At 29.3% G+C, this 23,832-nt stretch overlaps 1 protein-coding gene across 1 annotated transcript in view; it reads left to right on the top strand.

Moving 5' to 3' along the window:
- The first annotated feature begins 2,937 nt into the window (after nucleotides 1–2,937).
- Nucleotides 2,938–23,832, top strand: part of Mybbp1A (MYB binding protein 1a) — a 60,010-nt gene continuing 39,115 nt past the window's right edge. Inside the window, exons 1-8 of the mRNA XM_075363401.1 lie at nucleotides 2,938–3,246; nucleotides 5,098–5,301; nucleotides 7,322–7,504; nucleotides 13,039–13,257; nucleotides 15,657–15,851; nucleotides 17,786–17,990; nucleotides 18,696–18,882; nucleotides 23,272–23,381. Coding sequence (XP_075219516.1) covers nucleotides 3,136–3,246; nucleotides 5,098–5,301; nucleotides 7,322–7,504; nucleotides 13,039–13,257; nucleotides 15,657–15,851; nucleotides 17,786–17,990; nucleotides 18,696–18,882; nucleotides 23,272–23,381 — 1,414 coding nt within the window. The 5' untranslated portion in view covers nucleotides 2,938–3,135. The remainder of the gene's footprint in view (nucleotides 3,247–5,097; nucleotides 5,302–7,321; nucleotides 7,505–13,038; nucleotides 13,258–15,656; nucleotides 15,852–17,785; nucleotides 17,991–18,695; nucleotides 18,883–23,271; nucleotides 23,382–23,832) is intronic.

The following is a 23,832-nucleotide window of genomic DNA, read 5'->3' as shown; positions in this document are numbered from 1 at the left end:
CCTTCGGCTTGCCACAGGCGCGTTTAGATCAAGTCCTATCGCAAGCTTACTTGTAGACTGTGGTGAACCATCACTTTGGGATAGACGAGGCCAGCTTTTATAATCTTATTTTGCTCGTCTCAGAGGACAACCAAATCACCCGGCTCTTGAGTCAGTCTTTAGAAATCCTAATCTAGGAAAGTATGAGGACCATCCACGTCGTACTGCACCGGTAGGTATCCGTACCTGGCGTCTGCTGCAGCATATAAATGTTGACACACCGTCATTCTTTATATTAGATAAGATTTTTGTGATATTAGTTGTAAGTTTTATCTCCTTTATTAGTTTTAAGTTTTATTTAGTTTTAATATGATAGTTTTTAACATAGTTTTAAGTTACATGTTAGTGTTTTTGTTATCCGAGAATGGGCCTTTTACACCCATTCCGGATTTGGTTTCCTGTGATAGTAGTTTTAAGTTTTAATTACTTTTATTTATTTATCTATTTTCCAGGCGATGATAACGACCAATCGTTTTTCGCCCTAAAAAAAAAAAAAAAAAAAAAAAAAAATTTCATTAATAGAGAGTTTCCTGTTGTTGCAAATTTATTTTAAATCATTCAACTAATAACCTGACGACTCCAAATAAAGACAGAAAGTGCTTTAAGGTAAAACAGAATTTCAACTGGAGAATTTTTGCAAATGACTAAGTGAAATGTATTTAAATTTACTTTCTTTTTCTTCTTAGTTTCCTGTACATAGAATTTACACAATTCAGACCAGTTAGATAACAATTCTGAGCATTTTCTTGCCTTAATATTACTTACTTAAATCATTAAAATCATGAATTATTGCATTAAATTAGAGATAATTTAAGTTTTAATACTGGCATTAATTGATGATAGTACAGGCAGTTTTTTCGTTGATAACTACTTAGACACAGATTCCCCATTACTGACAAGATATTCTATACATAATAAAGCAGGATCATACCTTAAGACATTTCAACACTATGAAATACATAGACACAAAACAACAGTATATTAGATGGATAGGCAGTTCAAATCACTCGAACATTATTTGGCCATATTCTTAATACCACACACCTCTGCATAAAACAACACAATATCAACATTAACAACAGTGTAAAAAACACCACCAATCATTGAGGGTAGTTGCATAGACAACTGGAAACAATTTTAAGTAGCTTTTTTAAAAAACATTTTATTGGACAATTTGATTTGGTGTTACTACAAAAGGTAAAATTTCAAATTAATATCATCATCAACAAATATTAGCAAAAACAAAATGAATCACATCTAAAGTGTGCAGTGAAGAGGTGAATTACTGAAGAGAAAACATATATGATGATGGAAATGGACTTGGTATGATTTAATGTGATATAACAGATTTGTAATGTTTAAAAGCTTTATTAGTATGGTAAGCATTAGAATATCATAAGGCAAACCGTTATAATGATTGTTAAATTGCTTTCAAGTATTATAACATTGTCAGTAATTCTTTTAGCATTATACCTCTGTTTATTTATAATGTATATTGTTAGCATAGGTACTAAAATCCTCATGAAGAGTGCTATAAAAAAATGTAATATTTGGCTCTTCTCTCGCCTTCATTTCTGATAAAAGCTTCAATGAGTAATATGTTGTAAAAAGGAGTAGTTACTGTAGTATGCTGTAACACAAGACTTCAAAAATAAAACAATGATTTTAAACGGTTCAATTTTATTTTATTTTTGTTTTGGTTCCTAATATCACCCAACCAATTTTTTTTTGTGCTAGTGCTTTAATCTTAGCAGTTGTAGGCAACTTGACATGAGTCACTCCAGAAGATGGAAAGTACCATAATCAGTTGAAGGTGATCTAACAAAAAAGAACAGTCAATCCAGAAAACTGCTAGCCTTTCTCAAGAATGCCTAGTAGTACATTAGCCATTCTTGATACTCTTAATATCAACTTCACCAGCAAGTTTTCTTGAGAAGTACATAAATGATAGAAGTTGTGATATGATCTTGACTAGCCATTTTTGAGTATGGCTGGTCAAGTTCATATTAAGCTCTGTTTCATTCTTACTTTTGAAATAAAAAGAAAGTTATAATTAATGATACACTATCAATAACTGACAGGTACCAGGTTTTAACCATCAAATTATTAACTATAAGCATAATATGATTTATTGAGTAATGGTTTTATGAGAAATAATAATTGTAGGAGAGAGTTGGTTTAGCAAAACTAACTTTTTCAGAACCTCGTACACATTTAAGTGTAGTATTTGCATAACAATTATTTTTTTCATTTATATCAATGAGTGAACGATTGGTAAGCTAATCGTTCTTTCTGGAAGTACAAATGTACTGAAACGTTTCAGTAAAATGAGCCGAAAATCCATAAATATATTATTATACGAACCAATGATCAACAAAAGCTTTATTATAAAGATATATCATAACTAACATTAGTAAATTTGTATGCCATTACTGTTGTTGCTATTTATTCGGACATTTAATTACATGAATCACTTTTTTCTAAAGTTGCTGTTCCTTAAAGAAGTTTGATGATTCATAAAACGTTTATCCGTAATTATTTAATTTTTCATGCGTTATGTAAGTTTTGTTTATTATTAACATGAAGAGTATTATTGAAGTTGTAAATATGTGTTACATGATAAAGAGTCCAAATAACAAATAAACTGTTTTATTATTATTAATTTTTTTTTTATAAATATTGGCTAAACTTTTACATATTGTTTAATAATAACTCGAAAATTATCGTCTCTTTCCTTACTTATCGTGTTTATTGATGAAATATATCATTAAATGTTATATTACGTCATTTCAATATTATTTGACGGTTATATATGGTATCGCATCTCGCACAATGACTTTTTGCAAATTTTTAATACAGTTGTATTTTACTAACTACCTAAATATCGTATATATGCAACATTATTACCAAAATAGTATATTAATCCCACATAACAGAATAAGTAGTTAGTACATAAGCTAGAATACCGTTCCTTACAAACGAACGAATAATTGATGTTATTGTGTGTTGGCTACACTTATAGTACGCTTTAGTCTTTACTGTACGACATGTGCTTATGTTTGTGTTAATTGTGATTGTTGTTGAAGTTTCAAAATTATGAAATCTAAAAGTGTGTTGGATTCGTTTGGTACATTAAGACAAGGTCCTGAAAAACTGCAGATTAATTCTAGTATTGAGATACTGAATCATTTTCGTTTGAAACAACAGGTATTTGTTTTTTAATGCTCAATAAAGGTTATGTTTAACACATGGTAATTGTGTGCCGATTGGAAAAACTTGCTGTTGTGAAGAAAGATTGTTGAATTAATGATTTTTCCGATGTTTAATTTCGTTGCATATATGGAATTTCATTATTTAAGTTCCTCCTTTGTTCGTTTTGCGGTTTGCTGTTTCGTCAAGGTATAATTAATATAATTTGACGTAACCTTAAATTGACCAATTTCACCGGCGTTCCTTTTGTACCTTAGCTATATATATTTTTTTAATTCTGTGAATTGTTGCATTGTATCTATGTTTTAAAAACATTATGAAACTGAATGGATATTGGGAGAATTTTGGTTTAAATTCAAGCGCATAGAATTATTCTTTTTTTAAAATGATTGTCTTTCACTTGGCCAGAAACCGTATTAGCACGTTTCAGACATAGCCGATGCTTTATGTTTAAAACATTTTTTATCTAGACTGTATTTTGAAGTAACAGTCTTACTATTATTTGCTAAGAAAACAAAAAGTAAAAGTATGTTAGTTAAGTACAGAGAAGAATGAGTTTGTTATATATTTAGTTCGGTTACATGAAGAATGAATTGGTTATTTTAAAAATTATACATTGTACAAAGCACTAGGTTTTCCTAAAAACATTAGTATTAATTTTTCTGTGTGATTTGCTGCTTGGTTTTAATAAAAGGATTTATGTATGATTTTATAATTATTTGTCACTTGTAATTTTGTTGTAATCGGTTTCAAGAAACTAAATTTAATTTTTTACCTAAATTTTATCTTATGTTAAATTATGACCTTTTTTTAATGTATTTATCTATCTTTGTTTTATTTGGTAAACTCACTTTGTAAAGGATGATTTGATTAATATAGACTTTTTGAATATAGACTGCAAAAACAGTGAATATATCCTGTATATTAAATATTATTTATATTGTTGGAGATCCATATTGTAATAATGTGATAATTTTATAACATGATCCTTAATGTATTAAAAGTTTATGGAATAAATAAAGTACAAAAATCTCATTTTAAATAAGAATGATATTTTGTCATAAACCAGATAACAGTATTACAACTCAGAATGCTTGTTTTATGATTATTTGCCTTAAACTATTGTTCAACATAATTCCCATTGACATCCAAGCATTTCTGGGGGCTGGTGACAAGCTTGACAATGTCCTCATTGAAGAACTCTTGTCTCCTATTTCCTTGAACTGTTTATACAGTTTAAGGTGTATGTTTGAAATTGTTAAGTAACTGCTAACACAGAATTCTCTAGCCATATTAATTAATTATCAGTTGATGTAGATAATGTATTATGTATCATCTTCAGAGAGGTTAATAGCAAATCATGTGACATTTTGAGGAAGATAATCTAGAAATATTAAGAGCAAGGAATGAGGATTCTTCTTCGTGTTAAACTTTTGGAAGTGAGGACCATTTTTTATTAGTATGATATGTACCTGAGATTACAGTAAGTAAAAGAAGAAATTGTTTTTATTTTATTTTTTTATTATTTAAAATATATCTTTTAATTAGAAAATAGCTCCTTGTAGAAAGGTTTTTCATGAAATCATTCTGAAGATTAGTCGTTACTAAAATCCAGATAGAAGTCTTAACATTTTTTAAAAAGATGTAATTGCTGTCGTATCAGGTAAAAGTAATGGTGTTAGAAATCTAGGACAAAAACATAACAGAGGAACATAAATGACATAAATATTAATTTTATTTTGTTTTGCTATTTTTTTAATTGCTTAGCCTCCATTGAATTAAATTGTTAAATTCTACTGTGTCTGATATCTTTAAATATGATTTTTGTTATTAATCTCTTTTTTTCAGGAATCTAGTACAGAAGGATGTAAAGAGTTACAACTGGGTGTTGCTCGTGTTATAAGAGGGCTTGGTGCACCAAGATCCAATGCAAGAAAAGGATTTTTTGTCACCCTTGTGGGTTTAACAAAAATGTTCTCTTCATCAACAGTTACACTTCAGATGTGTTTTCATGCTATTGATAAAGAATTACAAAGTTTTACTTCTAAAGGCGTAAGTTCATTTAATATTACTTTAATAACAGTTATTTTAGTATTAAAGACTTTGATATAATTATATAAACTAGTTGATAGCCTCTATTTGTTATAGTTTGTTTTCTGATCATTAGTCAGACTGTTAGTCAAATCAATTCTGATTTGTTCTAAATAAAAATTTTGAGAAATGTTGCCTGTGAAAGTTGTTTCAAAGTGTATTTTCTGTAATTTTTGTTCTTTAAATTTATTTTAATCTCATTCTGATTGTGTAAATCACAAAAACCTTGTCAACTCGATGAAACGGATTAAAGCTACTTCAAAGTATTAAAAGATTTGTTGCAAATTTTGTGGTTTTTAGTTGTTCTCCTATCTGTCCCAGTCTTTCTTATGGTTGTGGTATTTGCAGAATATTTCAGATACAAGAGGCACCAGTAAGAATGAGCGTTATGGGAGTAAAGATGTTCATTATACGGGAACACCCTCTGGAGATGAAGGTAGGTAACTCTTAGGTCTGTTACTTGCATTTCATTGGGCTCAGCATGCTAAGTATGCAGTGTGTAGTTGGTTCAGTAAAAAAGATTACTGGAAATTACTTCACTCCTTATTGTTCAGAGTAAGCCTGGTGTGGGATGCTTATTAGTCTTAAGGACAGGTATATATTTTTAGAGTGACTTGTGACTAATTCTAGAACATCTAATTACCATAGTTATGCATTATAACATACATAACTGATATCCTGTCTTGTTTTTTTTTCATCTTCAGTGAAAAAGAAAAACTTATTTAGCAAGAGTGGCTGTGACTTCTGTGACAGCATAAATTCCACTTAGGGTTGTAATAAATTTGACTTATTAGTTTCTGTAAAATCAGTTTTAGAGTTTATTTATGTTGTGAGAACAGCTGGTTTAATTCTATTCTGTGGAGAATTGGAATGTGTAAAGGTGTATTTTTAGTAGTAAGGAGATAAAACTTCAGATCAGTAAATATTTCAAATGCATACTTATGTAATAATGTAATCATACCCATTCAAGGTTAACTTATATAATAATGTAATCATACCCATTCAAGGTTAATTTAAATAATGGGAAAAATTTTACTAATCAGTTTTTTTTTTGTTTTCAGTCATTTGACTGAAGACAAAAAAATCTACATTCTTAATACTTGTTTGGCTAATTTTAAAACACTAGCTGTAATAATGTCAACTGATGGTAATGTAAATCTGATGATAATGTAAAAACAGCACTACCAGCCATAAGGACGTTTGAAAAGGTTACTGAAAACTGAAGTAAGTACTAAACAGATTTTTATTATACAGTTTGTTGATAAATTTTAAATTATTATCATTAGCCATCATGGTCTAAAACATAGCATTCAGTACTAGTTGTGTACATATATGCTGCTAGAGAATAGTGTTAATTATGCAAACTTGACCAAACAAACATTTTATTGTACAGCTGATAGAAGTGCTATTTTATTGTCCACTACGACAATTATGGAGAATGAAACTGTTGATGATGACATAATTTTTCGCTAATTGTATAAAGAAAGGTGTGATGAGAAATTTAAAACTAATGTAGATGATCGTCCAAGGTCCTTTGTGCATGGGATTCCAAAATATTACGAAATTATTTTTCAATTTGTCAAAGTGTACTTTTTATTTATTACTTACAAATGTATGTCTCCAGTTAAAGTGTTAAGTATTATATGAATTTAAAAATGCAGGTTTAAAATTTAATTTATGCAGGTATTGTGCCTCTAACTGTTATTGTTTTTTTTTTTTTGTTTTTTTTTTTACAAAGCTGTAAACTAAATTTAAAGCTGCTGGCACTGTGAAAAAGTTCTTCAATTAAATGACTGGCACGCAGAATATTACTTATGATCATAAAACGATGGTTTATTGTATGGATTTCAGATTTATTTTGTGTAACGTGCACCTATTATGGTGGAAAAAAGAAAAAAGTAGAAAACTTTTCAACACAAAAGTGTGGGTTTATCATGAATTTATTATAGTTTTGTTTAATCCAATGAGTTTCTGTTAATAGGAAGAAGGAGATGTATACAAAGGTCAGATTTTAGCTTATGGAGCCTTAATTCATTCTGGAAAAATTTTGGAAGCAACACATGAAGAATTACAAAAGATTATTCATCAAATGATTATTATTAGTACTAAGAAGTCTTATTTGAAGTTAGCTGTTCATACCTTTCTGACAGATTTAATAGGAAAGGTAAGCCTGTTCTATTTTATTTATATGGTCTTTTTTTAAGATGCCAGGCATCGACTGCTGTGGTCAGTAGCCCTTATGGAAATTTATACCGTGTAAAAAATGCCATGCCAGACTGTGATTTGAATCTGGGACCTCTGGATGAAAGGTCGAGATGCTACCATTTAAAAATGTTCTAATATAGAAAAAGATAAATTGACTTGGCAAAAGAAAATTCTTAAAAATAATTTACAAAAATTTTTTCCCAAAATCCAATACTAGAAGGTCATTTTAATTGTTAAGCAGTCATCATCAGTAGATACTGAGGAAGTAATATATAAAATCCTAAGTAAATAAATAATTAAATAAAAAAAAGAACGGATAATTAACTTTAACTAACAAATAAAGACTTCTTATGAAACACTATAAAACAAGCATTTCTAACAGTGTTTTATAGAGTAAAAATAAAAAAATACCTAGCGTGTCCATTATTGAAATTTTAGGTAAGATAAATATTTTTCATAAGAATTTTTAGTATGAATCTCAAATAATTCTGTTATTTCCTGGACAAATTGCAAGGAAGGAGGTAACTATTTAATGCTTTTACAATAAAAAACATTAAATGAGAAGTGTAATCTTGCCAAGCTGTTGTATAATTATTGACTGTGTACTCTGTAACTATTTGCTTGTGGTTTTATTATTTTTCTGTTTTCATGCATAAAGTGTAGTGGAAAAAAAAAATTGTAGTAAAAGTTCATACTGATCAGTGCTTGCTTCGCTCACTCTTCCTGTCTATCCCTACTGGATCCCTGATGTGTTCATTATCTTCTTCATGCTTGTGAGAATAATACTGATAAATTACAGTTAAAGTTTGTTAAGTTTATAAAAACTATCAGTGTATTGTAATTTCTTCAGAGCAACAGTTTGGTCAGCACAGAACTCAAAACTTTGAGTATGTGGTTTCAGAATAGTCATGACTGTGAGACGTTGTTTGTAGTTTTATATTCCTTTTTTTATTTTATGTTTTTGTAGTCAAATAACTAAAGGCAGATGCAGCCAGTCAAGGCATGGCACACACAGTAAAGTGACTGTGTTGGTTGAGTCACCACACCGTACACTGTTACACCTTTAAAGCTTCTTTTCTGTATAACTGAGATATCGAAAAAGACAAATTAACCTTTTTTTGATGAAAATTTAATTTCAAATACTGTAAGTGGTCTCTTAATTCAATGTGATCAAAGGTTTAGCAATAGTAAAGTTGTATCAAGCAACTAGTAAGGTTTAGCAATAGTATCGGCAAATAATGAAATCTGATTATCACAAACCATTAAAATTGCCAACATCTTAAAACAGTGAAACATTTGAAATGGCAATAGTCCTGTATTCTACCCAGATATAAAGCTATCTTCATGCAAAACTTCATCTCAATCAGTTACGTAATTTTTGCATGAAAGAGTAACAGACTCACAGAAACCATTATTATCTTTTATGACTGCATAGTATCACACTTAGTCAGTCCATTATCCAAGTCTCTTTGAGCCTTGCAGTCCTCCCAGTACTTTTTCATACATTCCAATCTTTGTGCCCTTTCTAGTGTTGAAAATGTTCATGTTGTGTGTTTTTTCTTGTGAGTGTGAAGTGAGTATTTCTGTTCTTGATTTTCTTTTTTAGTTTTATCTGTGTTTTTTTTCTGGTGTAAGGCTAATTTCCTTCAGATCCTTTCTTATTTCTCTGATCTATCTGCATCTTGGCTTTCTGTTTTTTGTGTTGAGATTGTACTGTACTAGCTGTTTCGGAAGTCTTGAATCTTGGATCCTCATAATATGTCCAAAGAATCCTAGTCTCCTCTTACGCATGATATCAGTGGTGGGTTCTAACTCTTTGTACATGACTTTGTCGGGCACAGTCCACTGCCCATCTTTCTGGTACTTTTTATTGATGCAGGTTCTTCCTATTCTTTTGATTTTCTGGAGTCTGTCTTTGATTGTTCGTTCAGGTGGAAGAGTGTTTCTGCTGCATAAGTGGCTTCTGGTTTTATAACTGTGTAGTGTTTTAATTTTGCGTTTATTGATAGGCATTTTTTATTGTAACTGTACCGGGTTAATTTTTGAGCTTTGGCTAGTTTGTTTCTTTTCTTCTTATTTAGATCAAGGTTTATTCATTTAGGTTATTATTATTTCTCAGAAGTATTTAAATTTGAATACTATTCTAATTTTGTTACCGTTTATGTTTACTTCTTTTAATCGTGTTGGTTTTAGGGGCATAATTTCTGTCTTTTCGAATGATATTTTGAGGCCAATTCTAAGCAATGTTTTGAAGAAGTTCTAATATTTGTGACTTAGCTTTGTTGATGTCATTTGCTAGCAGTGCCAAGTTATCTGTGAAACCAAGACAGTTTGTTTTGATTTTTCGGTCTATATTTACTTTTGGGGGGGCATTTCTTGAGCCATTCCCTCATTACCATTTCTAGAGCACAATTGAATAATAGTGGTGAGAGCCCATTGCCTTGGTGCAGTCCTGTTTTGATCTCAAATGGTGCCAAGAGCTCACCTCTGAATTTTACCTTCGACTTAGTACTTGTGAGGGTCAGTTTTATCATGTTTATTAATTTGGTACGTACTCCAAGGTGTATTAGAATTTTTAGTAGGGATTCTCTTTGGATGCAGTCATAAGCTTTCTTGAAATCTACAAGTGTTATCACCATATTTCTGTTTCTTTTCCTGTTGTAATCCATTATTAGCTTGGAACTCATCTGGTCTGGACAACTCCAAGGCCTGAAACCTCCCTGGTATTCTCCTAGTTCTTTCTCGAGTTGTGAACTGATCCTGTTGTGGATGATTCTTGAAAGAATTTTGTATATTGTTTCTAGGAGTGAGATTCTCCTGCAACTGTGTGTTGCGTCTGTTTTGTCCCCTTTTTTATGTAGCAGATGGATGAGGGCTGTCATCCAGTATTCTGGTAGATCTTCTTTGATCCAGATGTTGACAAGCAGTTGAAGGGCAATTTTTGCTGATCTTCCTGCATGTTTCCAGATCTCTACAAAAGTCTGGTCTTCTGTTGCTGCTTTTTAATTCTTCATCTTACCCAGTGCTTCATAGACTTCTTTTATTGTTGATGTTTTCTCGTTTTGTTGTTATTGGGGTGTTGGTGTTGAAGTTTAGGAGTTCTGTTGGATCTTCGCAATTTAGGAGTTTGTTAAAATATTTAGCTAGGATTTCTGCGTTGTCTTTTTTTATAGGCCAGTTTACTATTTTCATTCTTTATTAGTAGTGTTGGTGGTTTGTATTTTTGGAGCTGATTTTTTTAGGTTTTGTGGTAGTCTATTGACTGTGTTTTATTGAATTCTTCTTCTGCTGACTTCAGTGTATCTTTATGGTGTTGTGTTTTTATTCTCCTTAGGGTTCAGGTGGTTTCTTTCCTTTGTTTTACTAGATTTTGGAAGGATGTTTCTGATTTTTAGGATTAGGGAAGTAGCCATGCTTGATGTCTTTTTTCCACTGTTTCATTGCATTCGCTGTTCTATCATTAATGTTTTTATGGGATTTTATTGGGAGTAATTCTTCTGCTATTTGTTTAAGGTTGTTTACTAGATCATTGTTTATCCGTGATTGTTATTTTTTTTGGTTGCATTTTTGTAATTTTCATTCTTGATTAGTTGGGTATCCATTTTTCTTTTAATTTTAGGGGCTTGATTTTGTTGCTTTCTTTGTGGAGTAAAAATTTAATTCTAATTTTGACTACATAGTGATCTGAGCCTAAGTCTACTCCTTGGAGGACTTTTACATTGCATATCTCCTTGTAGTGGTGTTTGTCCATGAAGACATGATCTAGTTACCATTCACCTTTAGTGTAGTTGGAATGTTTTCAGGTTTCTTCTTGAAATATGTGGATTTCAAGATTAGGTTTTGGTTTCTACAGACATCGATGAGTCTGTCCATTTTTGTTTGTTTTCTTTTGGGCGGGCCAATTTCTGATGGTGTCACGTTATCTTCTTTCTCTGACTAGCTGAGCATTGAAGTCTCTGATTAATTGTTTAACATGGTCTTTTGGATTTTATTTGTAGTCAGGTTGAGTAGATCCTAGAGATTTTCTGTTTCTTTATGGTCTTTTGGAGAGTTATTTTTATTATTAGTGGGTACCTGGGCGTTTATTATAGTTTAGATTTTATTAGATGCTTTTAGGGCAAGTGTTGAGATTCTTGGGGATTATGACTTGAATTCTTGTTTGGAGTCTATTATTTGGAGGCTGACTAAAAACCGTTCCAAACTGTGAGGCATTTTTCATCACTCTCTTCCCAGGTATACCTTTGTAGAGCCTATATATTTGAGATTCCATTGCGTCCTGGTCGGTGTTCCTTATCTCCTGCAGACCCATTGTGAGAATTTTGTATTGGTCCATTAGGTCACTTGTAATTCAACATATTGATGACTACTGTGCTAATTAAATTCAATGTTAATTGAAATTTAACCACCAAAATTCAGTGACAAATAGCACCAATGATCGACTTTCATGGGATCCCGCAATGTCAGTTGGTATACGATTCTATAATTACATCAAAAATAATATTATTATAAAAACTTAAATCAATAATTTTTTAATAAGTAATTAATGTAATTACAGAATTGTATACAAACTGATTATGCACAATCCTGCTCATCTAATATTCTTTAGGATTAGCAGGATTCACAATCCTGCTAATCCTAAAGTCTATTATTGGTGTTAGTTTTTTAAGTTTACTTACTTATATGTTACTGTGTTTTGGTAGTTGAATTTCAGTTTATATACACACACACATACACACATCAAATGACCAGTTGTGTTTGTTTTATACAATTAACTCATGATTTTTGTCATACTGTTTAGATTGAAAAAAAAGAATTAAGTATATTAGAGAGTGCATCTATATCTTTCTTGACAGGCCATATGTAACATGGATGAGCATAATTGTGTTAATCACAATGATACGTATGACCTAATTCAAAATAAAATAAAAATATTTTTGATAAAAGGCCAATATGCATATCTCTTTTTTGTGTGGCTGCATATTATTGAAAATCAGTAATCAGCAAACAGAAAAACAATGTTTAAATAATATTATTGACCATATTAAAACTAACAAAAGAAAAAGAATGGTTATGTAAATGGATGACTTTAAAAAATGGTTAGCATTAAAGTGTTTCTAAACACAAGAAAAGGAATGACCCCAGAGCTAACTCTGTGCTTGATATCATTTTGTAACATTTTACTAACTAAAAAAATCAGTTAAAATTACACTTTAACAAATATGCAACTCCAAAAATTTAAGTAATATAGTTTTGAAATTTTGCTGACACATTTTATAAAGGTCTATAAATGTATTTGATTTTTCTTTTGTGTGATTACTAAATACAAGCAATGGAAACAAATGGCAAAATTGTGAAACTAGGAATTAGCTTTTGGGTGCAACCATGTGTACCAGTTTAGAATTGTTTAGATGGCCTACTTTTTTTGCAATTTATGTAAAAATTTTAATGTTTTAATTTGTTAAAGTGATATGTAATTCATTTGTATGCTTTCAGGTGGATGAGAATACTTTTAAAAAATCATTATGGATTGTTATTAAAAATGAAATTATTTTAAAGGATAAATTAAGAGATAGTTTACATTTTTATCACTTGTTGCAAGTTATGAATAAAAGATTTCCACAGACAGTCAATTCTGAGTTTCTAACTGATGTCATTGGTTCACCTTATATTTTCCATAAAAATAGTATTGATACAGTTGGGAAATTACTTTTGGTAAGAATTTTTTTCTTTATTTTGATATTATTCAGAATATTTTGTAAAATGTGATTTATTTATCTGAATGTTTAAGTTAACATTTTGTTGCAATTTTTTTAAAATTTTCACATTGCATTTAGGTAGGAACTGATTTATGAAAGTTGAATTGGATGTGTAAGCATCACACTTTTATCTAGCATTCTTAATTGTTGAAACCTTTTGTTTCTTCCTCTCGATGGAGATTTATTTATGAAAAAAGCTTGTGTAAGCATATTTTATTATTATCTTTTAAATATGTGTGATTTTGCGTTTGTAGTTTCAAATAAGCTCATGATTCATTTGTATGTATCAAGATTATTTATTTGAATTATTTACATTGCAGTAAGAATTCTTCACTCTGTGATTGAGTGATCTTATCTGTCTTTAAATCATATATCAAAAGGCACCAAACATATCTGTGATCAATGATTTTCCATCTAAAGCTAGTGCCTAGTATAGTGTGTTTACTTCTTGGCTTTAGCATTTTAGTCCTAAGCATCATTCTGACTTCTCATTTATGTCTGAAAATGCAGCCCAACTAATTTCTAATTAGAAAAGTTATTAAAAATTAAACAGCAAGTGTGCTCACTTATTATTATTATTAGAAAGAACAAGTGTGATCAGTAGTCATATTTCATTAAATTAAACATACTTTTATTATGTTTAAGAAAAAGGTAGAAAAATTTGTATTTTTATTGTATGAATATATTAACATGTACCTAAAGAAGTGTATTACAAATGTGCCTGTGTGAAAAAGGAAACATAGGAAAGCAGTTACTTTTTTTTTAGTAGATGCCATAAGCTACTGTTTTCTTAAGTTTACCTTAAAGTCTTTTCATCTAATCTTTATAAACCCACATTCCTTACAAATTTTTCTGGTAAATAAAATTTATTAGCATTAAATTTGAATTTTTTTTGTATTTTGGCTTTCATGTCTTCTGTGAAGACCTTCAGGTATGCATTTAAATAAATTTTTATCTTTTAATCTTAAATTTGATATTAAATTTCTTGTCTATATGAAAACTTCTTGTTTAATCTAAAATGCCTTTCATATCTTTCCTAATTTGGTTTAACTAAATTGGAAAATTCTCAACTTATGCTATTCTGTTTTTGCTATCTTTGTGTTGTATATTTTTTTTTTGCTGCTATATTTCACCTTTGTTGTCACACAATAAACGTAAAGATAAATTAACTCTGAAATTGTGGGATTAGAGACAGATGATGTCTGGTTTGTAGAGAATTAGTAAAGTAAATAAATGGAGTTGAACTTATGAATTAAGTTTTTCTTTCATGATTCCATTTTGATGATTACTTGGCATTTCTCTAACATCCTTCATTGCCTTGTACTTTTCCACTTTTTCTCCATCATTTGCTGGCATTTTCTATCTCATTCACACTTGTCTCTCCCTCAAATGTTGTATTTATCTTATTATGATATGATAAATATGGTGAGACCATTGGTCTCCTACTCTTTCTATTCAGCTTCCTTACATACAACTTATCATATCACAATTGTCATAGTGTTGTTCTTGCCTTAATTATTTCAGCACTATCTATAATATTACCTCTTATATAACTCTCTTTTTATTTTTTGTTATTGACAATAACATTTTTATATCTATTGTCAATTTGATCGAATAATATGTTATTCCAGAAGTTTCCAGATATTTAGTGCAGCTTTCTTGATTCAGAGCCTGTACATAACTACTGTATTCTTTCTTCATGTTGTACTTCAAGTTTACCACTTGAAGTGGCAAACTTGTCACTTTGCCAGAATGTGCTGTTAATAATTAGAAACCCAATAATAGAATAGTGCTGAGTGTAACATTGAAGAGCGATTAATGTAAAAATATTATTAGTTCATTTAGGTCTTGAAACTGACAACCTAGTGCGTGGGAAGGCAAATGTTTACAATCTGGCACTCTATTGTCTGTATTTTGAATTTGTTGAAATGTAGCTTTTACCCTGATCACCTTCTTATTATTTCATGAATAATTTCTTAACCGTATTAAAATTTGTTCCTTACTTTCTGTATACTTCATTATTACTCAAACAGCTTATCTTAACACATAATTTTTCTTAATATATCTGACCTAATTGAAGTTTTATTACTACACTACAGTGTAATTATCATTCTTAATTTATTTCTGTTCTATGTAGTGCTAATTTCATAGTGTTGTTTGTTAAAGTATAATGACTTGATTAAATTAATTCATATGTTTAACGATCTTTAAATTAAGCAGTAAAGCTTATATGAAATTAAGTTTAAATGTTTTAGAGAATATTCTACTGTTAATTATAAGTTCATGTTTATACACTTAATTTTATTTTTTCTTAATTATCTAATTATTCTCTTTTTTATTTTTATTAAATTACAGGGGATTCCATATATTTCGTACATTGATTCTCCAATGTATCAACAAATGGTTATTGGTTTAGTAAGTGATAAGAAGTTATTAAAAAAGTTTTGGATAGTTGTAGATGATTATTTGTCATCTGCAAGCCCATTGAAGATGATACATGGATTTAAGTTGTTTATTTGGTCTGTTCAAGCCATTGAAGATAAGAATCTGGTATGCATATAATTTTTTCCTAAAATGTTTTGAATGTCCTTTAACCTTAGAATGAATTAGTCTTGAAGGAAGTTTAAGACTTTAAACTTTTAAGTTTAAGAATTTTTTTTATTAGTTGAAAAAAATGCCTGTAATATCCTTTAACATATAGCATACAAACAGTACTGACTTACAATGTCTATTTAGAAAATAACCGAATATTTTTAATTACGCCAACAGAGATATTTAGTGATGTGTGGTTGGCAACATTATGTTCGGCATAACCTGCTCTGTAACCACATGTTCTTGGATTATTGATATCTCATTTAGTTTTTGTGTTATTGTTATTTTAGTACAACATGTTTAAGTGTTAGTAGCGATTTTTAGAATGTGCAATTTTCAAGAGCAACAATACAATGTAAAATTTTGCGTGAAACTGGGGAAAATTTTCACAGAAATGTTTCAACTTTTGAAACAAGCTTACAGAGATGATGCTCGGGTCATACATGTTTATACAAATAGTTTTCATGATTTAAAAGTGCCCGTCAGTCAATCAAAGATGACCCTGAACCAGGAAGGCCTTCGACTTCTACTGATGACACTCGCATTCAGAAAATCAACAATCTGATGCTTGTAAATCACTAACTGACTGTCAGAGAACTTGCAGAAGAGGTTAGCATCTCAATCGGATCATGCCATGACATTTTGACTAAAAAATTGAGCATGCATTGAGTTACAGCAAAGTTTGTTCCTTGTTTGATGACCGAACAGCAGAAAGAACATCAAGTGGACATTTGTCGGCAACTTCTTGAACAAGCCAGTGACGATAAAACATTCATGCAAAGGATGATAATGGGAGATGAAAGCTGGATTTATGGCTACAACATTGAGACAAAAGTTCAACCATCAAAAAATGGCACATTACAAAAATCATTAGTAGTACTTAAACACGCTGTGCTCAAATAACAATAATACAAAAACTAAACAAGTTATCAACAATCCAAGAACATGTGGTTATAGAGTAGGTTATGCGGAACACATGCTGCCAACTGCACGTCACTAAATATCTCCATTGGTGCGTAATTAAAAATGTTCAGTTATTTTCTGAACAGACCTCATATATGTCTTAACCTATAAGTCTATTTATCCTCCAAACAGTTATGAAAAAAAGATTATAAAACTATATAATATACTGGCAAATTATTCATAATAAATAAATATAACCTTTTTGCAGAATATTATTATCATATATTTATTAGTGAGTTACTAGTACAGTTTGCTAGTTTACTACCATATATGTATTAGTGATATTTTTTCATGTTTTAGAATTCATACATTTTCTGGTGATAAAGAATGTTGAATTCATTTGTACAGGCTAATCAAAAAATGAACTAGAAGACTTAGAAAAAACTCAGTCAGTAGACATATTTTTGACTAATAAAACCTAATTCTTAAAAGGTTAAATAAAATGTTTACTTTTGTAAATTGTTATTTACATTATTTCTAAAGTGTATGCCACAGTTGTAGATTAATTTAATACTGTTGTGTTCTGTGCTAATCATCATATTTGCAATCTGTTATCGGTTTATTCCATTATATACATGCAATGGTATATACTGTGATGCAAACCCCCCCCCCCCCCCCCGACCTTATAAAACAAACAATGCAATTTAGCCCTGCCCATCATGTTTCTAGAAAATTAATCTTTTATTTCATATTCTCTTATTTTTATATTTAAAATGTGTTTTCAATTTTAGAAAGAAAGTTTTTAATTTTTATATTAAAAAGTTATTTACCAAATGCCATGATATATAGATATTTTATATATTTGGTTATTTCTTTCATTTAAAGGCAGTTACTCTATTATGTTTACATGTGCGTTTGTGATTGGATTATGTCCTTGTTTCTAAAAATCAGTCTGGTGTTTATTTGTGTATCTTATTTTTGTGTTCTAGATAAAACATTTATTAACATCAAATTTTGTTAGATTATTAGAAACATATAGTGAGCTTGATTATGTTGAGGAAGCTCGTTTAGATACTATTAACAAATTTGCTGAAATTCTTTCTGAAAAAGGTTTGCTTAATTCTAAAACACAAGAGGATATTGTATCAAAATTGTTATTTTATCCAGGAAATTTTGACTTTTTGATTGGACCAGGTATATATTATTTGTTATTATAATTTTTTTAAATGTAAAGTATTTATTCATTGTAAAAATGACCTTTACTTCTATGGATATTTTGTTAGTGCCTATATGTAAAAACACAAGCAATTTAATTGCTCCTATTATTTTAAATTTGAGAAATTTTGAAAGTAGTCACTTGCAAAGAAAAGTATATTCCAATTATTCTATTACAACTTAAAGATATTAACTATATATATATATATATATATATATATATATATAAATGTGTGTGTGCGTGTGTGTGAATTTTAATTTGATAAACCATCAGACAGTGTTTGAAGGAGGCAATCTTACAAAAACTGTGCTTAACAGGGGCACTCCATGTAGGTTGGGATTTCCCAACTCACAGTGTAGGTCAGTGTTGGGATTGAAGTGAGAGAGGCTAAGAGTATGTTATTATCTACATTCTTATTTTATATGATGCAGATGGCAGATATTACTCTTCATCACTTCTGTTTTCCAGATCCAAAGCCTTTCCTAGGTCTTTTCCAAGGGCCCAAGCATTAACTTTAATTAAGAACATGTTCAAGAGCTTTACTTTAAACTGAAATCTGTATTTTTTTTCACAAAATCAAACATATTTTCAGATTTTATCTGTTTATATAAACAGAATGTGTATTAATATATAAATATTAAGTGTTTTATTTAAATATTTATTTTTATTTTTTTATTCTACAGGTATTAAGATATTTTATGCGTTAGTTAATACTTTTGATGAAGTTACAGTTAAATCTGTTACTAAGCTATTTACCGATGTTCTCACTGATCAGAGTATGAAAGTTGTTGGACAACATTCAGAAAATGAACCGTTAAAACGTCCATGGAAAGAGGGGCAGAAGAAAAAAGCTAGTAATACAATAATTAGGTATATAATTTATTGTTTAAAACTTAAAAAAATTCTTCAAATTATTTATTAAGAGTTAATTATTATTCTTGTTATTATTGCTTTCAATGCCACTAACAACATAGTACACACACATTAGCCACCAGCAGTCTGTAATGCCATTGCATATCCTATCATTTATTCTAGTGATGTTTAAACAGTGTTGATCAAAAGTGGAATTGGTCAATTTTACCCCTACTAACTGAATAATGGCATGATTAGTTTGTTGTAAGTAAAAGGGCACATCACCAAGATTCATAAAAAAATTGCGTTGTGTCTGAGTCACAGTTATGAGAGATTGGTGCCAGAATTTTTATGAGAATTTGATACCATCTTGTGAACGATTATGATAAATGATGGGGAAAAGGGCGATAATATAATAAATCACCAGTGATGAATTCTTTCAAAAGGTTGAATAAATCATTATGATGAATCAAAGCAAATGCCCTGGATGTTGACATATAGAAGGGCCTCACTTTGCAGGTGATGCAGATAACTAGAGTAGACAAAGCAGAAGAATTATGACCATCTCCCTACAACTCTAACTTGTTGCTGAGTGATTACCACCAGATTGACTACACTGAGAAATAAAGGACTACATAATACATCCACTAAAGAAGCAGCAGTCAGTTGAAAGTATGGTCACAGAAAGATTTCATATTTAGTGATATTTGTTCAATCCATTTCTGTAATATTTTGGGTTTTTTCATTTTTTCTTGTTCATATAATCCAATTTTTACTTTTGTTTGTAATTAGTTAATTATTTTCTTGAGTAAGTTTTAATTTTTACTTTTATTAACAATAACATGCTTTAAAACAATTATATAATTTTAGATTCTACAACTATTTGTTTTCTGATTTATTGATTATTTGTTTATTATCTGTTTATTATGGAGTCACCAATCAGTAGCTGATTTAATGTGAATCTTCATACGTTTGTTCTTTCCTAATCTTTTAATCTCAACACATTTATTACATCCTGTGTTCTCAATTATCTGTTTCATATATTCTTCTTATGTCTTTGTCTTTGATTGGTTTATAATATTTTTAGTTTAGTTTTTTGTTTACTAGTAATTTTGTAATAATTACTTAGTATAAGACAATCAGAAGAATAAAAGTAAAAAAAAATGTAAAAAACAAAAAACCTATATTTTTTATTTAAATCGGCCAAAAACCCAAAGCCGTGCCAAAAAGGTCACATTGGTGTAATTAATAAGAAAAATTTATGCTAGCAGAGATCATTTTACAAAAGTGCCAGCAGTCATAGTAACTATTTTGGTTCTAAAAGTGTAAGAATAGTAAATTATAAAATGCTTTGTAATGCTATTAAGAGATCATCTGCAGTGATTGATCCATGTCTGCATATATTGCTTCTTTATAAGGTGAAAAAATCATTCTCGTGTGCTGAAGAAAATGAAAGATATATTATTAAATCTTTTTTTACGCAATTTGTGTGAAACTAAATATTGATATGTATAAGTTGGTTTTACTGTATAACTATGAAAATTACTGACCTGTATATTTGTTGTAGGGAAGTGTTTAGAACTCAGGAGTTCATTTCCAATTATTATTATATGAAATACTTAATTTATTAGTAACTAACTTATATATATATATATATATATATATATATATATATATATATATATATATATATATATATATATATATATATATATATATATAAGTTAGTTACTATCAGATCATGTAAAAATTCATGAACATTTAAATCTGGCGGTCTGTAAAAGACAGACTGTTCAAAAAATGGAAAAAAGCACCAGCTAACCTGGAAAATCGAAAAGATTACGTATTATATAGAAATAAAATTAATATTGAAATACGAAAAGCGAAGAAGTATTTTAATGATAAATTAAAAAATTTACAAAAGAATGATATTAAGGATAACTGGAAACTACTTAACTCTTTGATGGGGTTATCCTCTAAGCATAACGTAGATGATACTATAATTAAACATGTAAGCGGTACATCTAATGACGTGGGTAAGGTCGCTGCAGACATTATCGGTAAACACTTTGTAACTTCAGTAGATGATATTAAACATAATTGTATACATAAGTTATTGAAATTCACGGGTGGCAATTGCATGCAGCTTGTGTCTTTTCATTTACCTTTAAGTTCTCCTAAACAAATAGAAAACATAATTTCATCTATGAATGATAAAAAATCGCCATGTGTAGATTGCATACGGATCAAAGATTTGAAATATGTTGTTAATAAAGTCAACCCTTTAATTTCAATTATAGTAAACAATATAATTAAATCAAGGAGGGTTCCTGATCTACTGAAGATGTCTATTGTTTGACCTATCTATAAAGCTGGTTCTTTTAAAGATTTAAATAATTATCTTCCAATTTCTATACTGTCATGTATCGAAAAAGTTTTTGAACGGTATGTCTCTATGCATCTTACTAAGTACCTTGATGATAACAAATTAATCAGTGAAACTCAATATGGTTTCAGAAAGGGGATTGGGACTAACGATGCTATAAATGATTTATCTGATTTTTGTCAATAATAACTTAAATAAATGTAACCATGTAATCTTACTTTTTTTAGATTTTTGTAAAGCCTTTGATACGTTAGACCATCACAAACTTCTAGATGCCCTAAATAAGCTAGGGTTTAATGGCCCTTTTAATAATATGCTACAAAACTATTTAAGTAACACAAAAATTATTGTTAAAATTAAAGATAAATATAGTGATAGATACGAAACGGATAGTAGCGTGCCTCAAGGGTCTATCTTGGGCCCAATACTTTTTAATCTGTACGTTAATGATATATCTAGCGCGATCTCTAATTCACGTCTTTTGCAATACGCTGATTATAGTGTTTTAGCACTTGGACATAAGGATTGGAAGAAGCAGAGTTTTTAATGCAAGAAGATTTTAATAATCTATTAAAGTGGCTTCATGACAAAGGCCTATTAACGTTAAAAAAACTGTTGTTTTACATGTAAGATCTCCTTATCTTCGATCCCAAAGACCAATAAAAATTATTTGTCATACATGTGACTGTATAAAAAATTACCACATAAACTGTAATTGTGAGCATCTCCAGAATGCTGACAAATACAAATATTTGGGTGTACATTTTGACTTTTTTTAAATGGGATCACCATATAAAACATATATGTAAAAATTTAAGAGTGGTTGCTATAAAATTCCACCACATCTCACCCCTATTCACTGTAAACGTTTACTCTATTCATCCTTGTTTGAATCTGTTTAGTCGATACGGCTTGACAGCATGGGGATCAGCCGCAGAATATCTCATAAATAAAATAAATTTAATACAAAATAGGGTCCTCAAAGATATTGCTCGTTATGATTCTGATAACAATTATGACACCAATTTAAATAATCTTACAAGGTTTCTGTCAGCTAGAGGTCTATTTAAATTCTTAATTACTTTTAAGAACTTTTACAACAGTGAATACAGGGTAAATGTAGAAAGTGGATACAATTTGAGAGCAATTAGCTTTATTACAGATAGATATAATAATACTTATGGTAAACGATTAAACAAGTATGTTGTTCCTGCATTACTTAATTCTTTACCGAATCACCTCAATAATGTAAAAATGAAAAAATGCTTTAAAAAACTTCTCATTGAGTGGGCATTAACTATAACGTAATAGGTACTAACAGGATTCATGTTGGATTTATACTGGCAGTCCAGACAATTATAACATGATTGTAGTTATTATTTTAATGTTAATAATTATTATAAATCAATAAATAATGTATTGTTGAATGGTTAAAGCTTAGTTATTTATTTTCTTTACGTAATTGTTGCAACAAGATATTAATTGTGTAATTAGTTGTTAAATTAAGAATAGTTTTGTTTCTTGAATATAGTTTTAGTTACTAAATCTAATATATAAAAAATATTAAAGAAATAATTTGTTCATTAGTTTTTAAATATATAGTTTAATTTTGTTAAATTAATTTTTATAATTGTACTACTATTATAACTATTAGAAAAACTAATAATATCTTTAGTTGTTACATAAAATTGGTTATTGCATTAACCACTTAATAATGTAATAATAATTCTTTAGTATATCTGTCGACAGACTTAGGTCTGAAGGATGATCATGTAAGTTTTAAATTGTAAATAAATAAATATATATTTTTTTTATTTCAATAATGATGTGGAAATATATAGAAAGAAATTTTGGTTCTGATGGGCCTGAAAATTGGAGCTAACAGTATAATTTGTAGATATTTGCTATTTATCTTTTTTTATTTGTTTCTGAAAAAACTATTAAATATCCTAATTTTTCTCATTCTTTTTAATTTCTTCCTTTTTTTTATTAATAATGTATTAAATTTGTTTCTTTCACAGACTTATTAATCATCCAGCTGTGAATAGTTGTGTTGGTTGGAAAATAAATCAAATGAAAATCATTATTGATATAGCATTTTTCTCAAGATCTGTGTCACCAAAACTTTGTAGTAAGTAATCGTGCTTTACTTTTGTCATTATTTATTTTTATAATAATTGAGTTTATTTACAGCACTAAAATATAGTATTTTCTGTATTAATGATTTGTTTTACCTTATTTTAGTAAATATGAAGTGATTTTTATTAAATATAATTGATTTTTGAACTAATATATGACATGCGTAATGTATAAAAAGTAACAAGAACCTTTCTCTGAGGAAAAAGTTCTAGATTTTGTTTTGTAGACTAATAAATGATTTTATTCTGTACATTTCAACTTTTTTGGATAGTATCAAACTCATAAAAAAATGAATTTTGATTATATCATTTAAAGAAAATTTCACTTAAAATTTGGCTGAAAATATCCTAACCATAAAAAGAAAATATTAAACTGTGTTGCCATTTGTAGACTATAAATAAATTCTTACCGCATCAATTTTTAATTTGCTAACGAACCATTAA

Source organism: Lycorma delicatula, chromosome 4 (assembly GCF_047948215.1).
Source record: "Lycorma delicatula isolate Av1 chromosome 4, ASM4794821v1, whole genome shotgun sequence".
Taxonomy (NCBI): Eukaryota; Metazoa; Arthropoda; class Insecta; order Hemiptera; family Fulgoridae; genus Lycorma; species Lycorma delicatula.
Note: the sequence above shows the minus strand (reverse complement) of the source record. Positions and strands in the feature narration are given on the sequence as shown.